General features: G+C 33.3%; 1 protein-coding gene across 1 annotated transcript in view; it reads left to right on the top strand.

The window, feature by feature from the left end:
- Positions 1–17508: 17508 nt before the first annotated feature.
- LOC109005606 (tRNA (cytosine(72)-C(5))-methyltransferase NSUN6-like) overlaps positions 17509–27381 on the top strand; it is a 37520-nt gene continuing 27647 nt past the window's right edge. The window contains exons 1-4 of the mRNA XM_018984614.2: positions 17509–17637; positions 17749–17870; positions 20071–20464; positions 21288–21435. Coding sequence (XP_018840159.1) covers positions 17563–17637; positions 17749–17870; positions 20071–20464; positions 21288–21435 — 739 coding nt within the window. The 5' untranslated portion in view covers positions 17509–17562. The remainder of the gene's footprint in view (positions 17638–17748; positions 17871–20070; positions 20465–21287; positions 21436–27381) is intronic.

Genomic DNA, 27381 nt, shown 5'->3' with positions numbered 1-27381 from the left:
CAAACAATAAACTAAAATAAACTAAAAATTGACATAAGTCCCATAAACTGTCTAAATCCATTGAAATCAACAATAAACAAATAATATCCAATAGCTATACTAATATTGCGAGATATCCAAACTATTCACAGCTAATCTTGTCCACAGACTCTAATACTGATCCCCAGCAGAACCATCAATGTCATCTGAAAATATTATGAAGATTAAGGGGTGAGTTATCAACAACTCAGCAAGCAGAGAACATATACTAGCATGTAAACATGAGCATTTCTAACGTTCGGTATGCAAACAAAATATTTACTGGTACAAAAACGTTAGAGCGAAATTTCCAGAAAGACAAACTTATTCCTAAAAAAAAAAAAAAATTCATTGGCATATCCAAACTGAAACATTATATTCATATCATCTCAAAGCATCACATTAGGCCGAATACCATATTTCACCCCCGTGATAGGGTTATAAACCATCATTATACCCGTAGTTGGGCCGTATACCATATTTCACCCCCGTGGTAGGGTTATAAACCACCATTATACCCATGGTTGGGCCGTATTCCATGTTTCACCCCCGTGGTAAGGTTATAAACCACCATTATACCCGTGGCTGGGCCGTATACCATGTTTCACCCTGTGGTAGGGTTATAAACCACTATTATACCCGTGGCTGGGCCTTAACAGAAAACAGAACAGATATCGTCGGAATCATATCACAATCATATACAGAATCAGAACTTCATGCCAAGGTTTTCAGCTGACACATCATATCAAAACAAAATATTGAATACCTTTAGACCACTTCACATGTTCGAAATAAACAGAATCAAAATATTTTCATTTATTCATAACAAAACTTTTAGATTTTCATATTCGCTTTTTTTTCACAGTTCAGAAATAGAATGTTAAAAATCAGCTCATATCTACACCAGTCATGACAGAAAATACTTTCTCTTATATTGAATTTATGCATATGCAGAATATACATCTGAGGTTGTTTTCATATCATTTCTTTTCAAAAACAAACATGCTTATTTTCAAAGTCAACTTCTTTTCATTTCTTTTATGCAAAACTAGTATATGAACCCTGCTTACCTGACTTCCTTGTATTATCTACATCTTGAGTCAGAACTCTAGTAGTAACACCACCTAAACAAAACATATACCCAACATTTAATAACCAATCTAGTAAGCTACTATTTATTGAGTAATAAATCAAAACAGCCCATTTTAACTCAATAACTATCATAAAATTTAAACCCGAACAATCTCCTTCTCACACCGTTAGCATTTAAACCCCAAAACAGCCAACTTTTATTAACACCAAACCAACCATAAAAATTTCCAAAACCAACAACAGCAACTCCAATGCTTAAAACATAACACAAACCATACGTCAACTCCAACCTTCAAATAAAAACTTCAGCACAAGTATCATATATTTTAGTCATTCAACAATTCAAGACTTGGGTACCTGCGCCACTCATAAAAAAATACCCAATACAACCAGCTCAAAACACCCATTGCACACACAATCCATAAACCACCCCGAGCAGCCCTCAAACACTTCTATACGCAACACATCATCCCAAAACACCACACCTTAGCATAAAAATCAAAATAATTAAACTTAAAAAAAATAAAAGGAGAGAGTAACAAAGTTTACCAGTGTTGGACTCTATAACAACAATTGACAAACATAAGGGGGCACTGCTCCAAGGAGGGAAAAAAAAAACTCAATGAAGACGAGAGGAAAATTAAAATGATTGTGTGCGCAGTGAACTAAAACAAAGAGTGTGCGAAAATAAGCCGAAGAAAATACCGTACAAGAAGGTCTGTGTGTGTGCGAAAATCAGGGAATAAAAGTAAAAGTTTAGAAGTGGGATCAGTGAATGGAGGAAACTCGACAACGGCACAAGATTTAGAGACCCACGAAGTTGCTGTACCGTGCCAAAAACCCAAAGAAAACTCATGAAAACGTCTGTGAAGCAAAAGGAAAACAGAGAGAGAGGGAAAAAAGAAAGAGATGGCTCACCGTTGCGGAGGCCAGCCAACGACGACGAGGTTCGACGACCCATGGAAGAACTCGCAGCACTCGCAAAGGACTATCTGGAATTTGCGCAAGAGGAGTAGTTCAAAATGTGGTGAGGGAAATTTCTGTGTGAGAAATTGAAAACATAACCGAAGGAACGTGGGAAGAGACCCACGGAATGGGAGGTTTGCGGAACTGCAGAGCAAAAGAAAGCAAAAACTCACGGAGAAGAGAAACAGTGCAGCAAAAAGGGGAAGAAAAACACTCACCAAACGACGTCGTTCGAGTCTCCCTTCAAGTGATCACCATGGACTGGGCTTCGTGCGATCGAGCTGGCTTCAACAGAAACTGGGCTTAGAGCCCGCATATTACACCTCAGGCTTTAATTTGTTAGGGAACTATGTGATTGGTTGCATATGATAATATTTCACACTAAATTTGCATTGCATTTAGCTTTACATCTTAGAGCATCATTCAAGAAGGTTTATGAGATCAATCATAAGCTACATCTGCAGAAACCCTTGTTGGTGATATTGATTCAACAAACCTTTTGTTGAACATAAACCTGGCCGAGCAATATGCACTAGGGGTTTAAAAAATTAATTTAGGGGTTTAAAAACAGAATTTCATATTCCCTACCAAAATGAACAAAACAAAAATAGAATGCACTAGGGTATTTCGAAATACAATATAATTATTAAGATGATATATATATATATATATATATATATCTATGAATGTCAAGTGATACTTTTTTTTATTCTACTTTTTTTATGTTCATTATATAGTTGATATGCTTATAGTCTTTGAATGACTCCCGTGAGTCTCGTCCGTTTTTTTTTTTTTTTTGCATTATGTAATGTATGTGAATCACTGAATCATGATATTATTTGCGTCTAATTAATTTGGATTGGAACTCTATTTAGGGTTTCGGATTAGAGCCCTAAATTAATTTAGGGGTTTCAAAGATTAACCTAAATTAATTTAGGGTATTTCGAATTTGAAAGAAAAAAATTGCTATGCACTAGGGGTTTAAAAAATTAATTTAGGGGTTTAAAAATAGAATTTCATGTTCCCTACCAAATTGAACAAAAACAAAAAAAAAATAGAATGCACTAGGGTATTTCAAAATACAATATAATTAATTAAGATGATATATATATATATATGAATGTCAAGTGATACTTTTTTTTATTCTACTTTTTTTTATGTTCATTATATAGTTGATATGCTTATAGTCTTTCAAGTCTACGAAACTATCTTGTTAATATCCTTTACTACATATATAACCAAAGTACTCAATATTTTTTATTTTTTTTTATCGTGTTTTCGTAGTAGTTCTGATCCATTCAATCATGATATTTTTTATTTTTTTTATCGTGTCCGAAATTAAAGATCATCAGGATGTTAATTGTTTGGCATGTTACTATGTTTTCTATAATTTCAAATTTCTTGTTTGCTTGAGTTCATGGATATGCCAACAGATTCTAGTACGAGCTCTCATTTTCAGGCCAAAGGCACCCCTACACCTACACCTACACCTACACCTACACCTACCCCTCCTACTCATACCCCTACCCCTAGCCCTACAGTACCTTGCCCCACCCCCAAGCCTAGCAAGAAACCTGCTTCAATAGTTTAGAGTCATTTCACCAAACTAGAGGGTGGTGACCCAAGTAACCCCCAAGCCAAGTGTAACCATTGTGGAAAAATTTATGGATGTCACTATAGGAAACATGGCACCTCACAATTAAAGGTGCACTTAGAAAAGCAATGCAAAAAAATTCCAATATTAAGATCATTATAAGAGAAAAACCAATCTAGGCTAGAAATTGGACTTCAAAAAATGGCGGATGAGACTAGTGGGGGTGCAACTTTGATGGGGTATACCAAGTATGATCCCAATGAGTGTAGAAGACACCTAGCTCGTATAGTCATCATGGAAGAGCTACATTTTCAACTTGTTGATGGGAAAGGGTTCCAAGTGTATTCTCACTACTTGGAACCAAGGTTTAATATTCATTCTCGCCACACGATGGCAAAGGATGTAAAAAAATATTTTTACATTGAAAATGAGAAGTTGAGGGGTCAATTGGTGGATTAATTTGTTTGTGCCACAACTAACACTTGGACATCGATCCTAATTATATGTCTTTGACTGTGCATTTTATTGATTTTCATTGGACATTGCAAAAGAAAATTATAAAATTTTGTAAAATCACCGATCATAAGAGTGAGACAATTGAAAAGGCATTGGAGGCCTCAATAAAGGAGTGGAGGTTGACCCAAGTTGTTACAGTCACAGTCGATAATACATCGTCTAATGATGTTGCATTGGGACATATGAAGACCTATCTTACAGAGGCAAATAGGACACTCATTAGTGGTGAGTGTCTGCATGTGAGATGTGCGGCACATATTCTGAATCTGATTGTCATTGATGGTTTGAGGGATCTTCATGACTCAATTGCTCGGGTTAGGATTGTTGTGAGATGGATGGGATCTTCTCCTTTGAGGTTGAAGAAATTCAAGGTTGCTGCGAGATATGCGGGCCTAACATCTAAGAATAGTCTTTGTACTGATATGCCTACACGATGGAAGTCAACATTTTTTATGTTGGAGGCGGCCCAAGAATATAAGCTAACATTTGCATTATTGGGTGACGAAGACATCCAATATGTTAAATATTTTGATGATCACGGGAGATTGGGGAAACCCGTAGATGATGATTGAGAAATTGTAGATATTTTTGTAGAGTTTTTTAGGCTTTTTTACTATATCACCACCAGGCTATCTGGAACTTTGTACCCTATATCTAATGTTGTATGACAACAAATATGTAGGGTAAAAGAAGAATTAGATGACATGGTCGCGGGTGGTCACATTAGGCTACGAGAGATGACATTGATTATGAGGACAAAGTACGATAAGTATTGGAGAGATTTAACTAGGGCTGATATATTGTTATATGTAGCTGTCGTCTTTGACCTGAGGTATAAGTTGGATAACATGATATTTAGATTGGGCCTTGCGTACGGGCAAGTATGGGCTGAGCTTATTGCAGCAAGGGTTCGGAAAATCCTTGGTAGATTATTTGATGAGTTTTCCACCCTGCGGGGTGGTAATATTGCGGCACCTACACCTACCCCCTCAGCCTCAGGCTCACAGTTTCCTGAAGTCAAGGTTGGAAAAAGACGTACATTGGAGTGGGGTGAGAGGTATGAGCAGACCACTTTCCTTCGGAGTTCTGTAGAGGCTCAATCAGAGATAGACAGATACTTAGCAGCAGAGATTCTACCATTTTCATGAGATTTCGATATATTAAGTTGGTGGAAAGTGAATGTCGTGAAGTATCCCATCTTTGGAGAGATAGCCCGCACACTTTTGGCCATCCTTGTTAGTACCATAGCCTCAAAGTCGGCCGTTAGCGCTGGAAGGCATGTATTAGATTCATTTCGGAGTTCATTAGCTTCTGCCACTGTGGAGGCTTTGATTTGCATGCAGAATTGGATTAATGGAACTCCAATTCATGTTCCGGATGTTCTTGAGTATGAGGAGGCCGACGCGAGGAGGAGGGTGATGATTGGCCTGGATCTGGTATTTATTTTAATTTCATTTTCTAATTTTTTATTTTTATTTATTTATTTTCATTTAATTGGTGATATGAACCCGTGGAAAATGAATCCCTTGAACCCACAGTCAATTTGAAAACTCCCCAAGAAAGCCAAAATCAAGTCAACGGATGGAGAACCTAGACCCAATAAGAACTTGTTTCAAGAACCTAGATTATATGAAAATCTAGACCCGTTGAAGAACTCATCTCAAGAACCCAGATTACAAAGGAAGAATGCCACAAAGGTTGTGATTTACCTTTGATAAGTTCAAAAGTTCAATTAAGAACAAGAGGAGTAAAACTCAACTCACAATGAATAAATTCATCAAATTTCATAAACTTCATAAACTTCTAAAAATGAGGCTACAAAGAGTATTTAAACCAAAACCTAATTAAAACCCTAGATAAAATAAAACCCCATCTTCCAAAAATACTCCTGAGTGAACAGTGCCGCGGCTACAGAATGACACTACATTAACTCGGCTACAGTAACCCTAACCCTAGTTCAATAAAATAATAACTTTCCCAACATGCCCTTTCATAGGCATAAACCCAATTATTCTAAGCAAATAAAATAGATCCTTGAAATTAATTAAATAAGTTGAAAGCCTTCAAGTGTCCAAAGCCTATAAGTCATGTTGTTGCCATTTCCATAGCTTATGAAATGAATCAAAACATAATCTTCATCGTTTAAGCCCTTGAACTTGTATTTGGCCCATCTGGAACTTGCAACATATCTTTAAGACTAGGCCCACCTTGGTTCCCATCATTCCCCATCTCCTCAAAAGGATTCGACCTCGAATCTCCACCTGGATCAAAGGAAAAAATGTTAGTAACATTATCATTGATTTCATATGCATTGTCATTAATTCCTTCAAGAATTTGAGAACATCCATCCAAGCTACTCATGTTGTCAACAGATAAAGACATGAAATCTAAAGGAGTAAATAGATTAAGTTTATAAACAATTTCAAAAGGAGAATATAAAGTGGATCTTCCAGGTGAGTATAAAGCTTCTGCAACTTTCAATGTTTCTGATCTTTCTCCTTTTGATGTAGGTGAAGATTCGAAGTCGAATCATTTTGAGGAGAGGGGGAATGATAGGAACCATGGTGGGCCTACTCTTAAAAATCATTTGCAAGTTCCAGATGGGCCAATTACAAGATCAAGGGCCAAGAAGATCAAGGAAGCAATGTAAGGATTGGTGCAATCCACTTGGGATGAAGCCAGCAAGAGCCCAACACTGAAGATGGGTCTGAAAGAAGAAGAACCAGCTTTGATCCACTTTATTCAAGCTGTGGAAGACATGACTTAGAGATATGGCCTATTGTTATTAGAGGCTTCTAATTTGGTTAAATGATTTATTTTATTAGTTTAGAATAAGTGGGCTTGAAGATGCTTGGCTCACATGTCTTATTTCTTATGAACTATGTTTTTTGGGAAGGCCTTATATTTTGGCCAATGGCTTATTTGGAAAGTTACATTTTAGGAGCTAGGGTTTCATCAATTTATTGTAGGGGTTACTGTAGCCGCGCGTACTGTAGCCGGTACTGTTCATCAAGGGTAATTTTGGGTAAAATGGGCTTTATTTTGGCTAGGGTTTTGATTAGGTTTGGGTTTAAAAACTCTTTGTAGCCTCATTTGAGAGATCAGACAATATTGAATTTTATTTGTGAGTTGAGTTTTCTCCTCTTGTTCTTGATTGAACTCTTAAACTTATCAAAGATAAATCACAACTTTTGTGGCGTTCCTCCTTTGTAATCTGGGTTCTTGAGACGGGTTCTTCAACGGGTCTAGATTTTAATATAATCTAGGTTCTTGAAACGAGTTCTCATCGGGTTTAGATTCTCCATTCTTGACTTGATTTTTGGCCCATCTGGAACTTGCAACATATCTTTAAGACTAGGCCCACCTTGGTTCCCATCAATTGGTATTTATTAATTTGATTTCAAATTTAATCTTTATAGTGATACATGAGACGGTGTCTACGGCTACCTTCGATACAGTATGACTTTCTATTGGACCCACCATTGCCATGGTTTGCACAATTTCTCCCTTAATTATTTTTTGCATTTAAAATTTTATTTCATCTTTATAACTTTTTAATTCTAATTTGTTTTATTTTCAACTTATTAATATTTCAGGTTTTATAACTTATTAACTTTTATGATCTTGATTTTCAGTCTCACAACAGTCGACACAACTCACCACTCAGTGAACTCATTGTTATGGCTCCACCCCAAAATCAAATTGATCAAATTAAAAAATTATGATTTTGTTAATTTACAATTAATTGTAATGTTGCTACAATAGTTAATTATACAATTTGTAATATTTATTTTTTTTAGAGGAGTTTGTAATAGTTTTATTAGTTCTCTTAATTTTTATAATTGTAAACTACTTATTTTAACTTAGTGCCTTAGTGATAATTATTACTTAATTAGTGAATAGTTGAAAGTTAATATCTACTTAATAGTTCAATCTATATATATATATATATATATATTATTTCTTTTCAGCTTTTAAATCTATATATTTTTTAAGTTAAATTATGGGTTTAAAGTGGTCCAAAAACTGATTATGGGCCCAAAGTGGCCCAAAAACCGATTATGGGCCATTTAGGGCCCAGAAAACTGTACTGAGCCGAAGGCCCAATAGGGGATGCGGGGGTGCAGACGGATAGATGTCCACCCCCGCACCCCGACCAGCAGGCGAGGTACGGGGAAAAATTTCTCACCCCCGTATATGGGCAGGGGAGTGGTGGCCCAGCCCCGTAGGGGGCGAGTATCACCCTTATGCTGGAAGGCTATAAGAGTAGTCCCGATGGTGTTCCTTCAAGTTTTTAATTTACTTATTTCTCTTTGGATATAGGAAATCTTTATTTAAAAATCTGTCTCAATGAATTCTTTATTCAAACCTAATAAATCAACTGCTAGTATCCACATAGAACCTGATAACATTAACCAAGAAGATTATAGTATAATAGATATATCAATAAATTTATAAGATTGGACAATTCCTAATGTTATAAAAAATCAAATATACAAATACTCTACTTTTTCTTCTAAATTATCATTTGTTACAAATTATACTATTAAAACAGTAGAAAAAACCATTAGTTTAAATAATGATTATGAATCGTTACAATTATTAACAAATGAACCTATTAAACATTACAAAGAATAGAAATATTATTTCATACATATGACTAGTACAAGTACCTATAAAATCACTCATTAGAAATTGATTAAATACCTCAGTATTACTCTATTTAAGATATAGAAGACACTATAATTTTCATGATTCATTACTTGGAATGGTAGAATCAAGCTTGTTCCATAGTCCAGTTTATTTTAATTTTTATCCCAATTATTATCTTTTTTTATTCGATACTAATATTTTACATGCTTTAATATTAAATATTAAAAAAACCGGTTATCAAATGATGAAAGGATCACATCCTTTAACAGTAGTATATATGATCCATCATAAACTGATGAAAATAATATTAGAACCACAAACTCTTATTACCAGTCAAAAGGATATACATTATTGTTACAATCTAGTAAACAAAACTCTATTGTACAAATTCCTAAACAAATTAATTGGAATCAAATTACTCACCCTAATGAATAGCAATTAGAGAACATTACTCTATTACCTAAAGTAGAAAATAATTCTAAAGATGATCTTGAATATATAGATAAAAAAATGGACAGAACAGTCCAAATAACTTTTCAACCTTTTAGAAGATTTCTATCACATTATTCTTCTTCAGCACCATCAAGTTATCATACACCCAGATCTGTTCTTACGTCAATATCTCGGAATAAATCTTAAAATTTTGACACCAGATCTCAGAGTCTAGACACAGATTCAGAGAATTACTCCTGAAAATATTATTGATGTCTAAATATATATCCTGAATGAAGAAGAATTTAAAATTAACAAAAAATATCTTAAACAATATTATATGAAGGCAGAAAATAGTCACAAAAGATTAGTATTTTTCTCAACTTTTACAAAAATAGAAAGAGATTATATTCAAGAAAAATATTATAAGTATCTAGAGAAAATACAGATTAATATACATTTTACTACATGGTTTGAAATTCATAAATCAAATTAATTGTCTACCATAAATAGGACTACAAACCAATGGATTAAAGAAGAGAATAATCAAATCGTTAATGAAAAACATTCGCTTTTGAAACTATCAAGTTTAATCAGAGAGATACTAAAATATTGACATCACTAATAAAAAAACACAATAATACAATATAAGGTAAAAACACTGATAAAAACATTGATAATATAATCCAATAAAAAAATTACATCAATTTATATCTAAAAATCATGAGTAAACAATTAGAAAGAATTGAAACTCAAATTTCTCCTATTAATTCTACTATTAAAGAAGCAAAAGAAACCCTTTTATTTGTTCCCCATGAAATATTATCTCATCTAAAAACTATTTTTTCTAAAAATGAAAATGACTTATTGGAACAAATCTCTAACAAATTAAAAAAATTAACCATTAGTAATACTGTATATACTTCAAAACAATTTCATATTAATGTATTAAGACAAACTCACATGTATTATCTTATTCTGAAATTAGTAATTTTGAAAATCAATTTAAAAATTTAGATTTATAAATAAATAAGATTAGAAGAGATCATGTTAATAGTTTTTCAGTTAGGGATTCTAAACATCATGTTTCTATTACTCGTAATTGGTATCCTAGGCCTACTCTACCGGATATGCAATTCGAAGAAATAAATCATATAACAAGATCTATTTTTGCACCAGATGTATTACATGAATGGAATATAGATGGATTATTTGAATATGAAATATTAAATTATTTTCAAGAAATGATTATGCTGGCTAACGTTTATAAAAGTAATAGAAAAACTGATCACCAAGTAGCACATATTATTGTTACAATTTTTACTGGCCAATTAAAAGGCTGGTGGGATCATTACATTTCAAATAAACAAAAGAGACAAATATTAACTGCATATAAACATGATGAAAACATGCAAGTTATTAAAACAGAAAATGGTTTACCATTAGAAGATGCTGTAAATACTTTAATATATGTATTAATTAAATACTTTGTTGGTGATCATGTTCAATTCAAAGAAAGAACTGGTGATTTACTAATTAATCTAAAATGTCCTCAATTATCTGATTTTCGTTGGTATAAATATGTATTTCTAACCAAAGTTATGATCAGAAATGACTGCCAGCAACCATACTGGAAGTAAAAATTCATAGCCGAACTTCTATATTATTTCGCCCAAAAGGTACGAGAATCATTAGTCGAGACAGATAGTACTATTGATTTTTATAATCTCACATTTGGTGATATAATAACCACTATTAATAAAACTGGTTTAACTATGTGTAACGATTTAAGATTAAAAAAAAATGGACAAGGAAAATAAATTTGCTAAAAAATAATTAGGTATCTTTTGTGAATAGTTATTCTCCATTATTAGCTCATTCAAGAAGACATAAAAAGGGAGAAAGAATTTATAAGAATTATTATAACAAAAAATGAAAAAAAAAATAAAACCTATAAAAAAATAAAAAATAAACAAATATATAATAAACCAATAAAGAATTCTAAAAAGACTAATAAAAAGAAAAAACAAATTGTTTGTTATAAAAGTGAAAAAGTTGGACATTATAAATCAAATTTTAAAGTCAAACAACAAATTAATGAACTAGATATATATGAAACATTAAAAGAAAAATTATTAAACATTTTTATAATACATTCAAGTGAAGAGAATGATGAAAGTTCTTCTTCAGAAGAAGAAATTTATCAATTAAAAAAATCAAGTTTTTCATAGCAATTTCTGATTGTGAATATGAAGAAGATGAGGTACAAGTCTACAATTGTTTATATAAGAATAATTGTATTTGTAATAAAACAATTAATGTACTTTCAAAAGAAAATGATATTATATTAGAATTAATAGACAAAATTAGTAATCCTCAATAAAGAAAAAATTATTTAGAAAAATTAAAAGATACTTTTAATAGTTAAAACACTTCATTAACATCTTCAGTACCTTACAATTTTTCAAAAATAGTGGAAAATGTTTAAAACAGAAAAATAAAAAAATTACAATACAAGATCTACAACAAGAAATGAGATAAAACAAGATATTAGAAATTTTGAAAACATTCAATCTTAAACTAGAAGTTTCAAATGAACAATTATTACAAGAAATTATATTATTAAAAATAGATAAAAATGTAAATAATCTCCATAATAAAAAACATAACAAAGAATAAGGAGATTGTTCAACAATAGTTTTAAAAGACGAAATAGATAATTTCTAGATAGTTTTATTAATATTCTTGATAAGATAAATTTTTAGAAATGGTATATAGAAGTAACAGTCTCAATTGATCAAGAATTTTCTTGTACCACAATTGTCCTATTAGACATAAGAGCAGATTTAAATTGTATATAAGAGGGATTAATACCTTCTAAATATTTTGAAAAAATAAAACAGACATTATCTCAAATAGAACAAAATTAAAAATGAATTATAAATTATTAATGCACATATTTGTAATAATGGAATTTATTTTAAAACAATATTTATTTTAGTAAAAAATATTAATACAAAAGTAATATTAGGAAATCATTTCCTTACCTTACTTTACCATTTCTCTGTAATAGAAGAAAGAATCTCTACTAAAATACTTAGACAAAAAATTCAATTTAAATTCTTATTTCCTCCTGTATCAAAAGAAATTAATTCTTTAAAGGAAGTTTAATTAACCAGAGAAATTAATATTTTAACAAAAAATAAAATTAAAACAAAGGAAAAACAGATAAGTTTCTTAAAACAAGAATTCAAATATAAAAGAATTCAAAAACAATTAAAAGACTCGTTATTAATCTAAAAAATTGATAATTTTAAAACTATAATTGAAAATGAAGTATGCTCTAACTTACCCAGTCTGGAATAGAAAACAACATATAGTCGAATTACCCTATGAAAAATAATTTTCTGAAAAAAATATTCCAACTAAGGTTAGATCGATTCAAATGAATAATGAATTATTAGAATTTTTTAAAAAAAAAAATTAATGATTTACTAACAAAATGATTAATTAGGAAAAGTAAGTCACCATGGAGTTGTGCTACCTTTAATGTTAAAAAACAGACAGAATTAGAAAGAGGAGTTCCTCATCTAGTCATCAATTATAAACCTTTAAATAAGGTATTACAATGGAATAGATACTCAATTCATAATAAAAAAGATTTATTATCCTGACTTTATAATGCTTCGGCATTTTTAAAATTTGACATGAAAATTGAGTTTTGACAAATCCAAATTGCTGAAAAAGACCACTATAAAACAACATTTGAAGTCCCCTTTGGACATTATGAATGTAATGTTATGTCATTTGGATTAAAAAATGCTCCTAGTGAATTTCAAAATATTATGAATGAAATATTTACTCATTTCACTTATTTTTCGATAGTTTATATAGATGATGTATTAATATTTTCCTCCTCTATTGAATAACATTGGAAAGATCTAAATATTTTTGTCCAAATTATTAAATAAAATGGATTAGTCGTTTCATCACAAAAAATAAAATTATTTCAAGACAAATTTATATTTCTTGGATATGAAATATATCAAGGAACTATTACACCAATTAGTAAAGTAATAGAATTTGTTGATAAATTTTTAGATGAAATAAAAGATAAGCAACAACTACAAAGATTTTTAGGAAATCTCAATTATGTTGCAGATTTTTATCAATCTCTCTGGCCATTATGTAAACCATTATTTAAAATATTAAAAAAGAATCTACCCCTGTGGATAGAAAAATATACAAATATTATAAAACAAATTAAGGCTCACGTTAAAAAATTATCTTGCTTAGAACTCTCATATACTCATACTTTAAAAATTGTTGAAACAGATGTCTCTGATCTTGGTTATGGAGGAATTATGAAACAAAAATTATCAACTGATTCGAAACAGATTGTTCGATTCCATTCAGGATGTTGGAATCCTGCCCAAAAGAATTATAGTACTATTAAAAAAGAAATCTTAGCTATTGTATTATGTATTTCTAAATTTTAAGATGATTTGCTGAACCAAAAATTTTTACTTAGAATAGATTTTAAGTTAACCAAAAAAGTTTTGATTAAAGATGTGAAAATTTTGACTACTAAACAAATATTTGCTAGATGGCAAGTTATATTATGTATTTTTTTATTTTGATATTGAACATATTAAAGGAGAATCTAATTCTCTTCCTGATTCTCTATCTCGAGAATTCTTACGGGGAAAATCATGTCATCCTCAAAGTCTAAAATAAAGTCTAAATCTTCTTACACACGACCACCATCTCCTCATATCTTCCACCCTGTCCTTCTACAACTCTAAAACCATATACCGTACTAGGGTCATTACCACAAAATATTAGATCATCTTATAATTCATTCTCACCATTAGCTTCTCTAAAATTACCAGCATACTCCAAATATGTTTCCTCTTCTTATTCTCAAATTATTAATCATCCATTACTATATCAATCTTCTACATATTTTATTATTATTAAATCTCACTGGCACCCAGTCTTTTCCATCGAATCTGAAATTCAACACATGTCTGACCTCCAACTCCAAGACCATATACAGTATTGGGGTCATTACTACAAAATATTAGACCCCCATTACAATTTATTCTCACCATTAGCTTTTCTAAAATTACCAACATACTCCAAAGCTGTTTCTTCTTCTTGTTCTTCTCATTCTCAAATTATTAATCATCTATGTGTGAGTAATCGTATCGTGTGTCAATAATCATGGACATGAGGATAATCCCCCAGACCATTCCTATGGTGTCTCACCACGAGCTTCATATAGGTAGAGAGAGTTCTTGTGATGATTGGGGTGGGGTAGTATCGTGTTGGCTTCACCTGATAGATGGGACGAAGAATCCCTCGGCGTATCACATGTGGTGTTTTCAAGTTGGTTGGTTGGGTATATATTTCCTAGTGCAACATGTATATCTCCTTGTGAGAGTCGATCTGTGTTGGGGACATGTGAGTCGACTTGCATCACTTTGGTCGGGTGGGAGTGATTTCCCGATTCTGAATGGTGGAGTGGCTCTCCCCCTATTGGCCCATCAGGCAATAGATGTCTAAGTAATTAATATCTATGTGAAAATTATGAACGATTATGTGATTGACATGACGAGTTTTACGTACTTGAAAAGAGGGTGATTTCTCGCCTTTGCAACACACACACACACACACACATATATATATATATATATATATATGTATTGAATTTTGCACATAGGGTAATTTCTCAGAGGGCAATTCCTCGCCATATTTATAGATGTGTTTTATTGAGATGGTGATTCCTCGCAATGTTTACGAATACATGTGTTTTTGCCTGAGAGTATGATTCATTGCCACACACTAATACATGCGTTCACCCATTTCATTACATAAAACTGTTCATTACATATCCACAAACATTGTTTCTCATTACTATTCTTATCATAACTGCCTAAACCTACCTATGGTTTCGTGTCTGAACTATAGACTTTAATGCAAATGTAGATTCAAGAGTGATACTCGAGGAGGAAGAGCCAACTCATCCCAAGCAATAGGCGTGTAGGCTTTCTTTCATTGTAGAACCGGTCCACTTATGGGAGATGTAGTTGTAATTATCAGTCAGACGACAATATGTGTTTGGTCGACCTTATTTTGGGGGTACAAATCATACAACTGGATATGTGTATAATTATTTAAGAAATAAAGTGACTTGTGGATATTGTGAGAATGTATCTATGATTTGTAGACTTCTAATACTATAACATTTAGCCTTCAGATTAAACCTTTACTTTTCCACTGCAAACCATATTTCCATTTCCTTACACATGTACTTCATAGTGAACATTGCATGCCTAACCAAATTTGAAACTTGGGTGTTGCTGATTGATTGACACCATTGTCACCATAGATCATCACCAGATCCTTTACCTACGAACGGGCACCAAATCCCAAGTTCTAGGTATATATATGTATGTGTGTATATATACGTGTGTATATATATTCCAAATTTTCTTTTACTTTGTGGTCTCTAGAAAATACTTAAATGTACTTCAACAAGCCAAAATCTAATTTCTATCACATGGGAAGACGAAGGCTGGATCAAGAGGATCCCTATTTTTCCTCTTCTTGTGTTTTTTAATTTTTGTTTTCTTTGAAGAGATACTAATGTAGTGAACATTGTTCACATAAAAACATTTTAAGACATCGTTTGGTGCAAAGATTCATTGAAGATGAATGGACGGAAGAATCAACTGATCAAGTTGACAAATCTAAAAAGTGAGGCCAATTAAATATTGTTTTAAAATAAGGGAATCTTTCGTAAATGGATTTAAGAGCAAGGATAATTTAATATATATATATATATATATATTTAATTTACTTTTTTACCTAGTGACGATGGGGCATCCTAGATTGCCAAAAGTGTTACACTCGTGGAACAAGGAAAAAACGTAGAAGCAAAATGAGATACAGCAAGTTAGGGCATATTTAGATTTCATTTGGATAGTAAAAATATTTCATCTTATTTCATTTCGTTATTATAATTTTTTAAATTTTGATATAAAATATAATAAACAATTTAATATTTTCAAATTCTAAAATAATAATAATATTAAAAAATAATTATATTCTCATAATATTTTATTCAACTTTCAACTTTCATCTAAAAATATCCCATCTCATCTTACTATCCAAACCACACCTTAGTTTTACAATTTTTGAGAAAATCTTGATAATTTTTTAAAAGATTTTGAAATGCGTTGTTTATTGAGTTTTGTGAAATGTGGGAGAAAATATTAAATAATTTGTTGTGAAGTATGTTATGTATTGTGGTATATGAAAAGCAGATGGTAAGATTAAAAGATTATTTGAATATAATTTTTTAAGATTAGTTCTTATTTTGAATTTTTATAAAAGATGTTTTAATTTTTGGGTTTGGATAATAATTGGATAAGAAGTTGAATATTTGAAATATATTTTATATATTTTTTTAAAAATTTGAAGACGTTGGTTTGATCTTGAATATTTTTTGTTTCAAAATTTTTGAGAAAAGGTGAAAGCCAAACATGCATGAAAAAATAAGTTATTGATTTGGTCCATTCACTTTTTAACTAAACATTTTTTGCGATATTTGTTGTAATTTTTATGTGAAATTTTATATATAATATATATATTCATATATGAAATAATTTCTTATTATAATTTATAAATTATTACATAAAATGTTAATACTAAATCACTAAAAGTTTATAACTAATACTAATATATAACTTATAACTATACCAATAGTCTAATATTAATACTATTATATAGTCTAATATATTAATAAAAATATAAAACAATTTTTTTTAAACCAATTTTTTTTTTATAAACAAATTTTTAATAAAAAATTATGAAATTTACATTTTTAAAAAATAGGAAAACCGGACCGGGCCGGACTGGAAACCGATAAAACCGGAAGTACCGGTTTAGGAGGGTAACCGGTGCGTAATCGGTTTTGAAAAATACAAAACCAATACATACCAGTTTGGTTTTAGATTTTATAAAAAATCGGACCGGACCGGACCGGTTACACCCGTAATCTTAACACAAATTCTCAAAATTCTTGAATATTTATATATTTTTGATATCTAAACATGGCCTAGACGGTAGATGGGCCTAGATGATCCAAACAGAATGGCTCACTACACGGAAGCCTGGTGCTATAAACCTATTGAGATAACTTGTAGTTTTTACCACGTGAAAGCCCAACACAACCGTTTCTCCTCGCAGAGATGGAACACACGCTTCTCCTTCCGCCTCTTTGAATGAAGAAAGCGAGGGATTTGCTTCAAACCTCCTACAGGCGCTTCCTCTCTCTCCCAAATCCTAAAATACCCAAGGTCCTCTCTCTCTCTCCCTCTCTCTCTCTCTCTATATATATATATATATATATATAGACACTCACACAAATGTGCTTTTCTAAACTGGTAGCCGAACGTCTTTGTGTACAGATGGAGGATATATCGGAGCGATACTGTTACAACCCGATTTTGCGATGGAATCCTCAGGTTGAGGAGTACTTCGTCAAGGCCTATGGAGCCGACCATTTCTCGCGCGTTTCCGATGCCCTAACGTACTGTATCTCTACTGCAATTCTTTCTCTTTTCATACTATAATGTTAATGTTTATCCATTCATTGTCCTAAAAACTATCAAAACCCTCGCATGTAATCCCAACAAAATGTTTGATCTCCATGGCTTTTTGAATTAACCAATCTGACACCCTCGGATGAAACGAGTTCAATGGAGTAGGTTCTGTCCCTTCAACAGAGCACCTGCCCCTCACTTCGTCCTCCCCCCCTTCGACCATCATCTCCACTCCACTTGTAGACTCACATACTACCAAAGTCCCTTCCATTGCAACTTCCTCTGAGTTACCCAGCATTCCCACAATGTCAGGGTCAACAAAAGTGGGTTTTTCGGCAGCTGAAGAGGATTCTGGCACCATACACGGTTTCTGGGCAACTGAGGACAGTACTGACGGCCCAGAAGTTACCGCTGGCAAGTTCTGTGGCTTCTCACAATGTTCCAACCCTCCCAACAGCTCGCCCGTCCTCTCCTCTGTAAGATCTTGCGGTAGCATAAGATCTGCAGGCACTGGTGACGTCGTTATCGCAACCGTGATGGCTGGAGGCAGCCCAGAAAAGTCCGTCGCACCCTTCTGTGCCTCTCCACTGGTCATAGACCCTCCCGATGACACAGACTCCTTAGAGAGCACCCTTCCTGTGCCTCTCCACAATTACCTCCCTTCAACAAAGCACCGACGAGTTCAATTACCTCCTTTAACATTAAGTATAGCTTAATAAATATGTATAATATTAGGGCTGAGCACCGACTTACATTATATATTAAGTATAACTTAATGAAAATTCAACTCCGACTTACATAGGAAAATTCAACTCCAACACTAATAAAATGGATCAGAGTTAGTGCGGAGTCAGATTTAAGCAATTTAAGCAAAATGTCATTCCAACCAATTGATATCAAATCGAATTGCATATAGAATTCAATACAAAGATTCTTTAACTTTAAGCTTTTCTATTTATAGCTTACGGTATACTACTCAAATATGCACTCTACCTGACCATCAATTGAATCCTCAAGCATTTTAACTAACCATCAAATCTTATCATGTTATCCTTAGCAAGTTTAATCCACCAATCTAGGTCCATAACTCATGCAACTCACTCAAAAATCGTTGTTCCTAAATTCATCTTAGACAACCCGTGACGTGTGCAGCCTATGCAGTTTCCTTCTTGTGTTAGCATCAATGCTGCCGAATTATCTCCTCTTAACACTTATGAAATTCATAGCCTTATGCACATGCATTATTGCATGTAATTCCATGTTGCTATTTCCTTAATGCATAAATCTATGTTCAAACCTACAAGTTATGATAAACCTGTGACTATCCATTGGCTCTATGTGTTCAAGCTCGTCCTTAAAACTTCATACCTTATCTAACCCATGCATGTGTATGCAAATAAATGCAATATATTCTCATATCATCCTTAACCCAAATGTGATCATAACATGTGTATACCTCATTTCTACATGTGGCCAAATTACACATTAGTCATAGCTTCATCCTCCTTATATTTTTGTCAACCTTTGTGATCCTCTGCTATAAATCCATGGGAATAGCACCTATTTTCTTTCATCCCTGAACTCCTAATGTTATCAACCGAATACTCTATAAAAGAAAGAAGAAAATATGTTACCTAGAATAGAAGCTTGGTCCAAAGGGCGGGTTGGTGTGCTTAGGGCTTGTGTGTTGCGTTAAGGAGGAGGTTAGATTGTAGTGTTTCGGTATTGGGCAGAAAATAGTGAGGGAGTGCATGAAGAAGGCTTTTTAAAGAGGGTAATTAGGGCTTCATGGAGGCGGCAACTCTAGGGTTTTTGTGTAGGAAAGGAATTGGGTGTTGATTAGAGTTGTGGTTGCCATATGAATTGTGTTTAGAGTAGGAAATTCATGGGCTTCTTGTGGGCTTGGCAAGTAAAATCCTTGGGCTTGCTCATCATTTCATGGGCCTATGGGCTGGGCCTCTTAATGGGTCCTTAATGGGCCGGCTTCGATTCTGTTAAAAGCCTAAGTTCATACTCTCATTCTAACTAGCTCTTCTAAAAATAGAAATTCTATGGCATTGAGTGATTATTCTAATTATTTAAGTTTGGTTTATGCTTTTCTTTGTATGTGCTATTAGTTTGTTTTCTTGGCTTTAATAATTTTTCCTTTTATTTGTTTCTATTTCAATGCTCATATTCTTGGATTAGGCGCCCGTCTTGCTACTCTTGTATACGTGTGAATACCCTACAATCAACTAGCGATGCTGTTATTCAGAAGTTAGTGGCAATTATGAATGATACAGGGCATGGCGATACCAATGATAACATAAGCAAATGTGATGCCAATTTTGATGCTGATACAGGTCTGAAACAAACTAATGTTCCCCAGAACTTGAGCGACTGGAGTAAGGTGGAAGAGGCTCTGAAAGAAGACATACAAACTGGTTCCGTATCTAAGTGTCAGATTCCTGGGTTAGATTATGTGGTGTTTGTTAAGGGTTCGGGACCCCACATGATTGATTATGGTCATACACATGATAGACCCTCTAAGGAGGTAATTGTGAGTCGTAAATGTGCCGAGGCAGTGCTGAGGGGTGCTCAGGTTAGCACAATATTTCATTTCTAACATTGGAGGAGTATATTTTTGCAGCTATATTTGCATTGCAGCTCATGTAATATTTTAATTTGACATGTACCAAATTCCTGGCCATTAAGATTAATTTTCTCTTTTGTGCCTAGAGTTGGCTGATTGTATGTTTAAAATCTTCAAACATTACCTCTTCTTCTATGTGTTTTCTCTCCCACTCCCCCCTCTCTTTCTGTCGTTGAAAATCTTAAGTCCAAATCCTTTTCCCTTGTACTTTTGGGCTTATGTAAGATTTAGGTGTTCAAATAAATTCATAGAGATCTATAATGGGCAATTAATATGATCTCCATTCAATAATTACTTGTTCCGTAAGCTTAAATTAATGGAAAAGGTGAAATTAATAACTTAATCAATGTTCTAAAACTCCTTACGTGTGGATCAAACTCGACCTTTATAAGTGAGCACACGGAGTAGATTATTTAACTAACATGGTGTAAGAACTTGAAGCATGGTATGTGAACCAATGACTCAAGTTCTGACACCATGCTAGATACCAATTATTCAAAGGTTTAAGCTCATGAAAGAAGTGAATTTACTATGTAATTAATGTTCTAATAATCTAGATATTTAGTAATCTAATAATATTTTTTTATTGAACCTTGGAAATAATTTGCGACAGATTCCATTACTTTTTTTTTTCCTTATTTTTATTTTTATTTAACTCTCTCTCTCTCTCTCTCTCTCTCATCAAATAATGAGTGGTGGGGTTGAGGAGTACATTGTGAATCAGGAACAGATTATTTTGTAGATCCGGGATCTAATTGTAATTTACCTTTAGGTCTATGTTCCTGGTGTAATGGCTTGCAGTGCTCATGTTGAGAAAGGGGATAGGATTGCAGTTTCAGCTGCTGTCGAGCAGCCTGGTCTGGATGGTGGATGGGGTATTGGTATAACACGTGGGAGTGTTCTGCAGGGCTTGGAGACAGGCAAGTGCACACATTCTCTTGGACTTCATCTCGTATCCTTATGCATAAACACTTCACCATTTATTCTTTTAACAAGTACTTTTAATAAATTGATCATGACTTCACTAGGCGGGTGTGTTGCATTTTCTGAAGTTCCCTGCTCAATTTACATAGAAATTCAGTGGGTTGTTAGAATGAAAAGTATTATTGGATTTGGAGTTTATAAGTAAATAAGCCATTTTTTTATTTTACATAAAAAAGTAAACAAGCTGTTTGAAGCAATAGTGACTTGGTAATCATCAAATCAAACTATTACTTCCTTGGAACTGCTCTCTCTTATTGCTGCACTGCAAATTAAGCATAGGAAACATTAGGTCCAAAGTGTTAAGAGGTTTCAGATTTAGAGTGCACAGAAATGGTCCCTTTGTGGATTCAGATACCTTGTTTTCTCATGCAAAAGGCATATTGTTATTGTAGACACTTATGGAGGGAAAATACTTCACATTACTTATTCATTGATGTACAACAACATATATATACTACATACAATTGACGATTATACCCTCACAAGTTACACTTATTACAACCATGTCCTCTAATACTCCCTCTCAAGCTGGGACATATATATCACATAAACCCAGCTTGAAACAAATAATCTTTAACTGATTCCAACACAAGGACTTGGTAAACATATTTGCGAATTGATCGGCAGACTTCACAAAAGGTGTAGAAATGCCACCACTTAGTATCTTATCTTGAATGAAGTGACAATCAATCTCTTTGTGTTTAGTCCTGTCATGGAACACGGGATTAGAGGCAATATGCACTGCAACTTGATTATCACAGAATAACTGAAGAGGGACAGGAGCTGGAAACTCAATCTCTTGAAGGAAATGTTACAATCATAAGGACTCGCTTAAGATAACGAAGAATATGAATTATAACATCCCAATGTGAGACCCTAGGCGTTTGTGAAAATTGACTGTAACACCCCTTCTCTTAGGTTAGGAATATTACGAACATTCATAACATGATGCTTGGTGAAGATATTCATATCCTGAAATAACTAATTTATTGAAACATCAACTAAACTAAACATAATTGTTTTTCAACATGAAACTGAAAATGTAAAGTAAAAACATAAACTAGACTAATTCTTGTGTACATAACACTTATTCCTTTCTAAGTCTTTACACTAGGTCTATTTCTGTCCCTCCAGCTCTGCGTCCTCACACTCATCATCCGTGACAGTTAAACATAGAAGAAAATAGAGAAACAAACAAACATAAGTCGAATACTTAGTAAATAACATATCATACCATAAAATATATCTTAGCTTAGCATAGACTTAATTTTTCAAAGACTCTTCATAACATACATACATCATCACAGATTCACAATTATACTGTAAACATAACTTAATTTAACATAGGCTTAATTTCTGAAAAACTTTACATGCATACATATATCATCACATATTCACATAACATATCTATTCATCATTAACATGAGTGGAATCATACATAATCATGACAAGCATGTAACGTGAATGCATAAATGACCGACTTCATGCATTTTCTAACAATCATACATGACTTGTTTATCTTGTCTTTCACTTATCATACGGTGACCCACGCTTGAGTCCGAGGCACCGCATAACTTGCCATAACATGGAGTGAAACACGCTTGAGTCCATGTTTCACCTAACATATGGTGAACCACGCTTATGTTAACTTGTGGTGAACACGCTTAGGTCCGTGTCACCCTTTAACATATCATGGAGTGAAACACGCTTAGGTCTGTGTTTCACTTAACCTATGGTGAACCATGCTTAGGTTTGTGACACCGCTTATCATAGCTCGTGGTGAACACGCTTAGGTCTGTGTCACCCTTTAACATATCATAGAGTGAAACACGCTTAAGTCTGTGTTTCACTTAACATGTGGTGAACCACGCTTAGGTCCGTGGCACCGCTTATCATAGCTTGTAGTGAACACGCTTAGGTCTGTGTCATCCTTTAACATATCATAGAGCGAAACATGCTTAGGTCCTGTTTCACTTAACATATAGTGAACCACGCTTAGGTCCGTGGCACCTCTTATCATAACTTGTGGTGAACACGCTTAGATCCGTGTCACCCTTTTAACATATCATAGAGTGAAACACGCTTAGGTTCGTGTTTTACTTAACATATGGTGCACCACACTTAGGTCCGTGACACCACTTATCATAACTTGTGATGAACACGTTTAGGTCCGTGTCACTCTTAACATCTTATCTTTCTTAATGTATGAGAAGTTTGTTGGACGTCATGAACTTTTCTAGCATGACATATACTTGTACATAGCATAACATAACATGACATGACATAATGTGATTTGAACATAAACATTCCATGGCATACATGATCTGAGAACTACATGAACATTACATGACTTATATGATCTAAATACTTCATGACATTACATTGCATGGCATACATGTGATTTTCATGACATATCATCCATCGAATCGCAATCCATAATAGCATAACATACATAAGCTCACTTACATGCATATCATTATAATTCATCGAAGATCATTAAAGGGATCTAACCTTGACTTAGCTCGTAGCGTAGCGTAGACAAACATCACATTTTCATATACGATTAGAACATTTACAGTATACATGTAATTATATGATCATACTAATTATCTCTTTGCACTGCTTTCACAATCTCACGTTGTAGCTCGTGACCTATATAAGGAACTAATTGTCACTAACGTTTCTTGAACAACTTGTCGTAACATGCTAATTACTTAAAATCATCCCACCGGGATAATTTAATACATGTTCAGTTATACTAGGGTTAATAGATATTAATATTATTAAAACTCATAAAATATTCCTTGATTTTCTATTTAAAGTATAACATAATAATTTTATTAAAATCCGACTAAATAGACAAAGGGAATATTAACTGAAATAATAGGCTCAATAGTATACTTTAAAATATATTTCAAAATCTTTTATACATTTTCTTATAAAAATTAGTTTATGACTAATATATTAATTTAAGTAAAAACTTTGGCCTACTTAATTATCAGTTCAGCCTCAATTAAAGAAAACAACCCATTTAGCCTATTATGATAGTTTCTGAAATATAATAACTCATGGCAGGTCTTTTCATGATTTCCTTGTATCTTTAAACTAGACATAAACTTGTTCATGTATATGTCCCGTATACTTGGGCATTTTTGTCTCTCTTTTGATCAATAAAAATTTGTTTACCAATTAAAAAAAAAAAAAGAAATATAATAACTCCAGTCCACCAGATTTAAACACCCATCAAGTTAAAACTAAGTCTAGCCCCAACAAAACTCAGTCCACAATTAAGGCAAGTCCAATTTAAAATCATATGCTTAATTGACCTCACCCAGCCCACCTAGGAAATCGGCCTGCATAATGTACAGGTTTAAAACATGAAATCTTCTATAGACACTGTACGCTACAAATGTAATTGCTCTGAAAGGTTTCTTCAAGAGGATTTACGGGAGCCTACAAAACAAGGGTTTTAAGGGCATTTGTGTAAAACTTATGGTAATCCATGGGCTTTTTAGGAAGGCTGAAACAAAAGAAATAAAAGTGGGAAGACATGCTTACATGAGAGGAGGGTGGTGCGATGCTCACCGAGAGAGGGAGAAGGCCACTGGGACGGTGGGTCTGGTGGCTGGCCGAGGTTCACGGTGGAGTAGCTAGAGGGTCCTCCTGACTATGGGGATGTAACACCTACTTCCCGTAGGATAGAGATATTACTAACATTCATAACATAATTCCCGGTAAAGAGATTCATACCCTGAGATACCTCATTTATTGAAATTCATCAAAATATTAAACGTAACATAAAAGAACATACCCAAACTAATCCCTTGAATGATATAAAAGAAATCTAATTCTTGTGTGAATATAACTTATTCTAATTCTTGTGTGAATATCACTTATTCCTTCTTAAGTCTTTATACTAGATTTATTCCTGGCCATCCAGCTCTGCGTCATCATAGACACCATCTGCGAGAATTAAACATGGAAGAGAACAAGAAGGCAAACAAAAATGAGTCGAATACTCAGTAAGTAGTATATCATACTGTAAAATATAATCTGGCCTAGCTTGGACTTAATTTCTGAAGACTCTTCACAACATACATACAACGTCACAGATTCACAATCATACACATAACATAACTTTTTGAAAACTTTGCATATATACACATATCGTCACAAATTCACATGGTATATATATATATATATATATATATATATATATATATATATTCATCATTAACATGAGCAGAAGCATACATAATCATGGCAAATATGTAACGTGAATGCATAATAACTTGTTTATCTTGTTTTAACATGGAGTGAAATACGCTTGGTTTCGTGTTTCATTTTACTTGCATAGCATGGAGTGAAACACACTTGGGTCCGTGTTCCACTTAACTGAATCATGGAGTGAAACAAGCTTGGGTCCGTGTTTCACTTAACTGAATAACATGGAGTGAAACACACTTGGGTCCGTGTTTCACTTAACTGAATCATGGAGTGAAACACGCTTGGGTTTGTGTTTCACTTTACTTGTGGTTAACCACGCTTGAGTTCGTGGCACTGTCTTAAAACTTCTTATCTTTCTTAATGCATGAGAATTCATTAAGCTTCATGAACTTCCTTAACACGGCATGTTCTTGTACTTGGCATAGCATAACATGGCATTTTCTTTTACATGACATAGTATAACATGGCATTTTCTTGTAGATGACATAGTATAACATGACATAACATAACATGATCTGAACATTTTATGACATTCCATGGCATACATGATCTAAGTACTACATGGCATACATGATCTAAGTATTACATGACAATGAGAATTCATTAAGCTTCATGAACTTTCTTAACACGGTATGTTCTTGTACTTGGCATAGCATAACATGGCATTTTCTTGTACATAGTATAGCATAACATGACACAATCATAACAGGATCTGAACATTTTATAACATTCCATGGCATACATGATCTAAGTACTACATGAACATGGCATACATGATCTAAGTGTTACATGAGCATGGCTTGCATAATTTGGCTATTTTATTACATGGCATACTTGACTTGAATTACTACATAAACATCTCATGAATTTCATATGATCTTAGTAACATTCAATCAATCAAACAAATTCATTCATTCAAGCATAATCTTATATTTCATCAAGATCGTGAAAGGAATCTAACCTTGACTTGTCTCTTAGCGTAACGTAGATAACCATCATAAGCACATCATATTTTCATACATAACAATAATATTCACAGTACGCATGCATTTGTATGATCATACTATTTACCTCTTAGCACTGCTTCCTGATTTCTAACTTGTAGCGCGTTACCTATAGGAGGTACTAGATGTTACTAATTCCCTAGCAAAACGTGTCGTAATGCTCTACGTAATTAAATACGTATAATGGAATTTAACTAAAATAATAGGCTCCATAATATACTTTAAAATCCTTTAAATACCCTTTATAACAATTGTGTCTATAGGCTCATAATAGGGAAGGAAATCACTAATTTACCGCTAGCATATTTCCTAAGATGATAATAGAAGTAAATTAAATAAATGTAAAATCTAATAAAATTTTTAATAATAATAATCATAATTATATGAAAAATACATAAAACTTATCTTATGGCCTAATCTTAGGATCGGGTTGTTACAGAGGAAATGTCAGACGGAAAACGATGGAGAGGCAAGGAGGATTCCGGCGTGGGCTTACTGGGAAGGTGTGGGTTCGATGGAACTTGGCTGGTTGGCGATCTCCGTTGCTGCCAAGTGGTGGTTCAACGTTCTCTACAGTCGACGGTGGGTTGAGCAGAACACACAAGCTTGTTTGGTTGTTGCCAGTGGAGAGAGAGCGATGGAGGGGGGTTT

Source organism: Juglans regia, chromosome 10 (assembly GCF_001411555.2).
Source record: "Juglans regia cultivar Chandler chromosome 10, Walnut 2.0, whole genome shotgun sequence".
Classification (NCBI taxonomy): domain Eukaryota; kingdom Viridiplantae; phylum Streptophyta; class Magnoliopsida; order Fagales; family Juglandaceae; genus Juglans; species Juglans regia.
The sequence above is the reverse complement of the archived record's forward strand: the minus strand, read 5'-3'. Positions and strand labels throughout refer to the sequence as shown.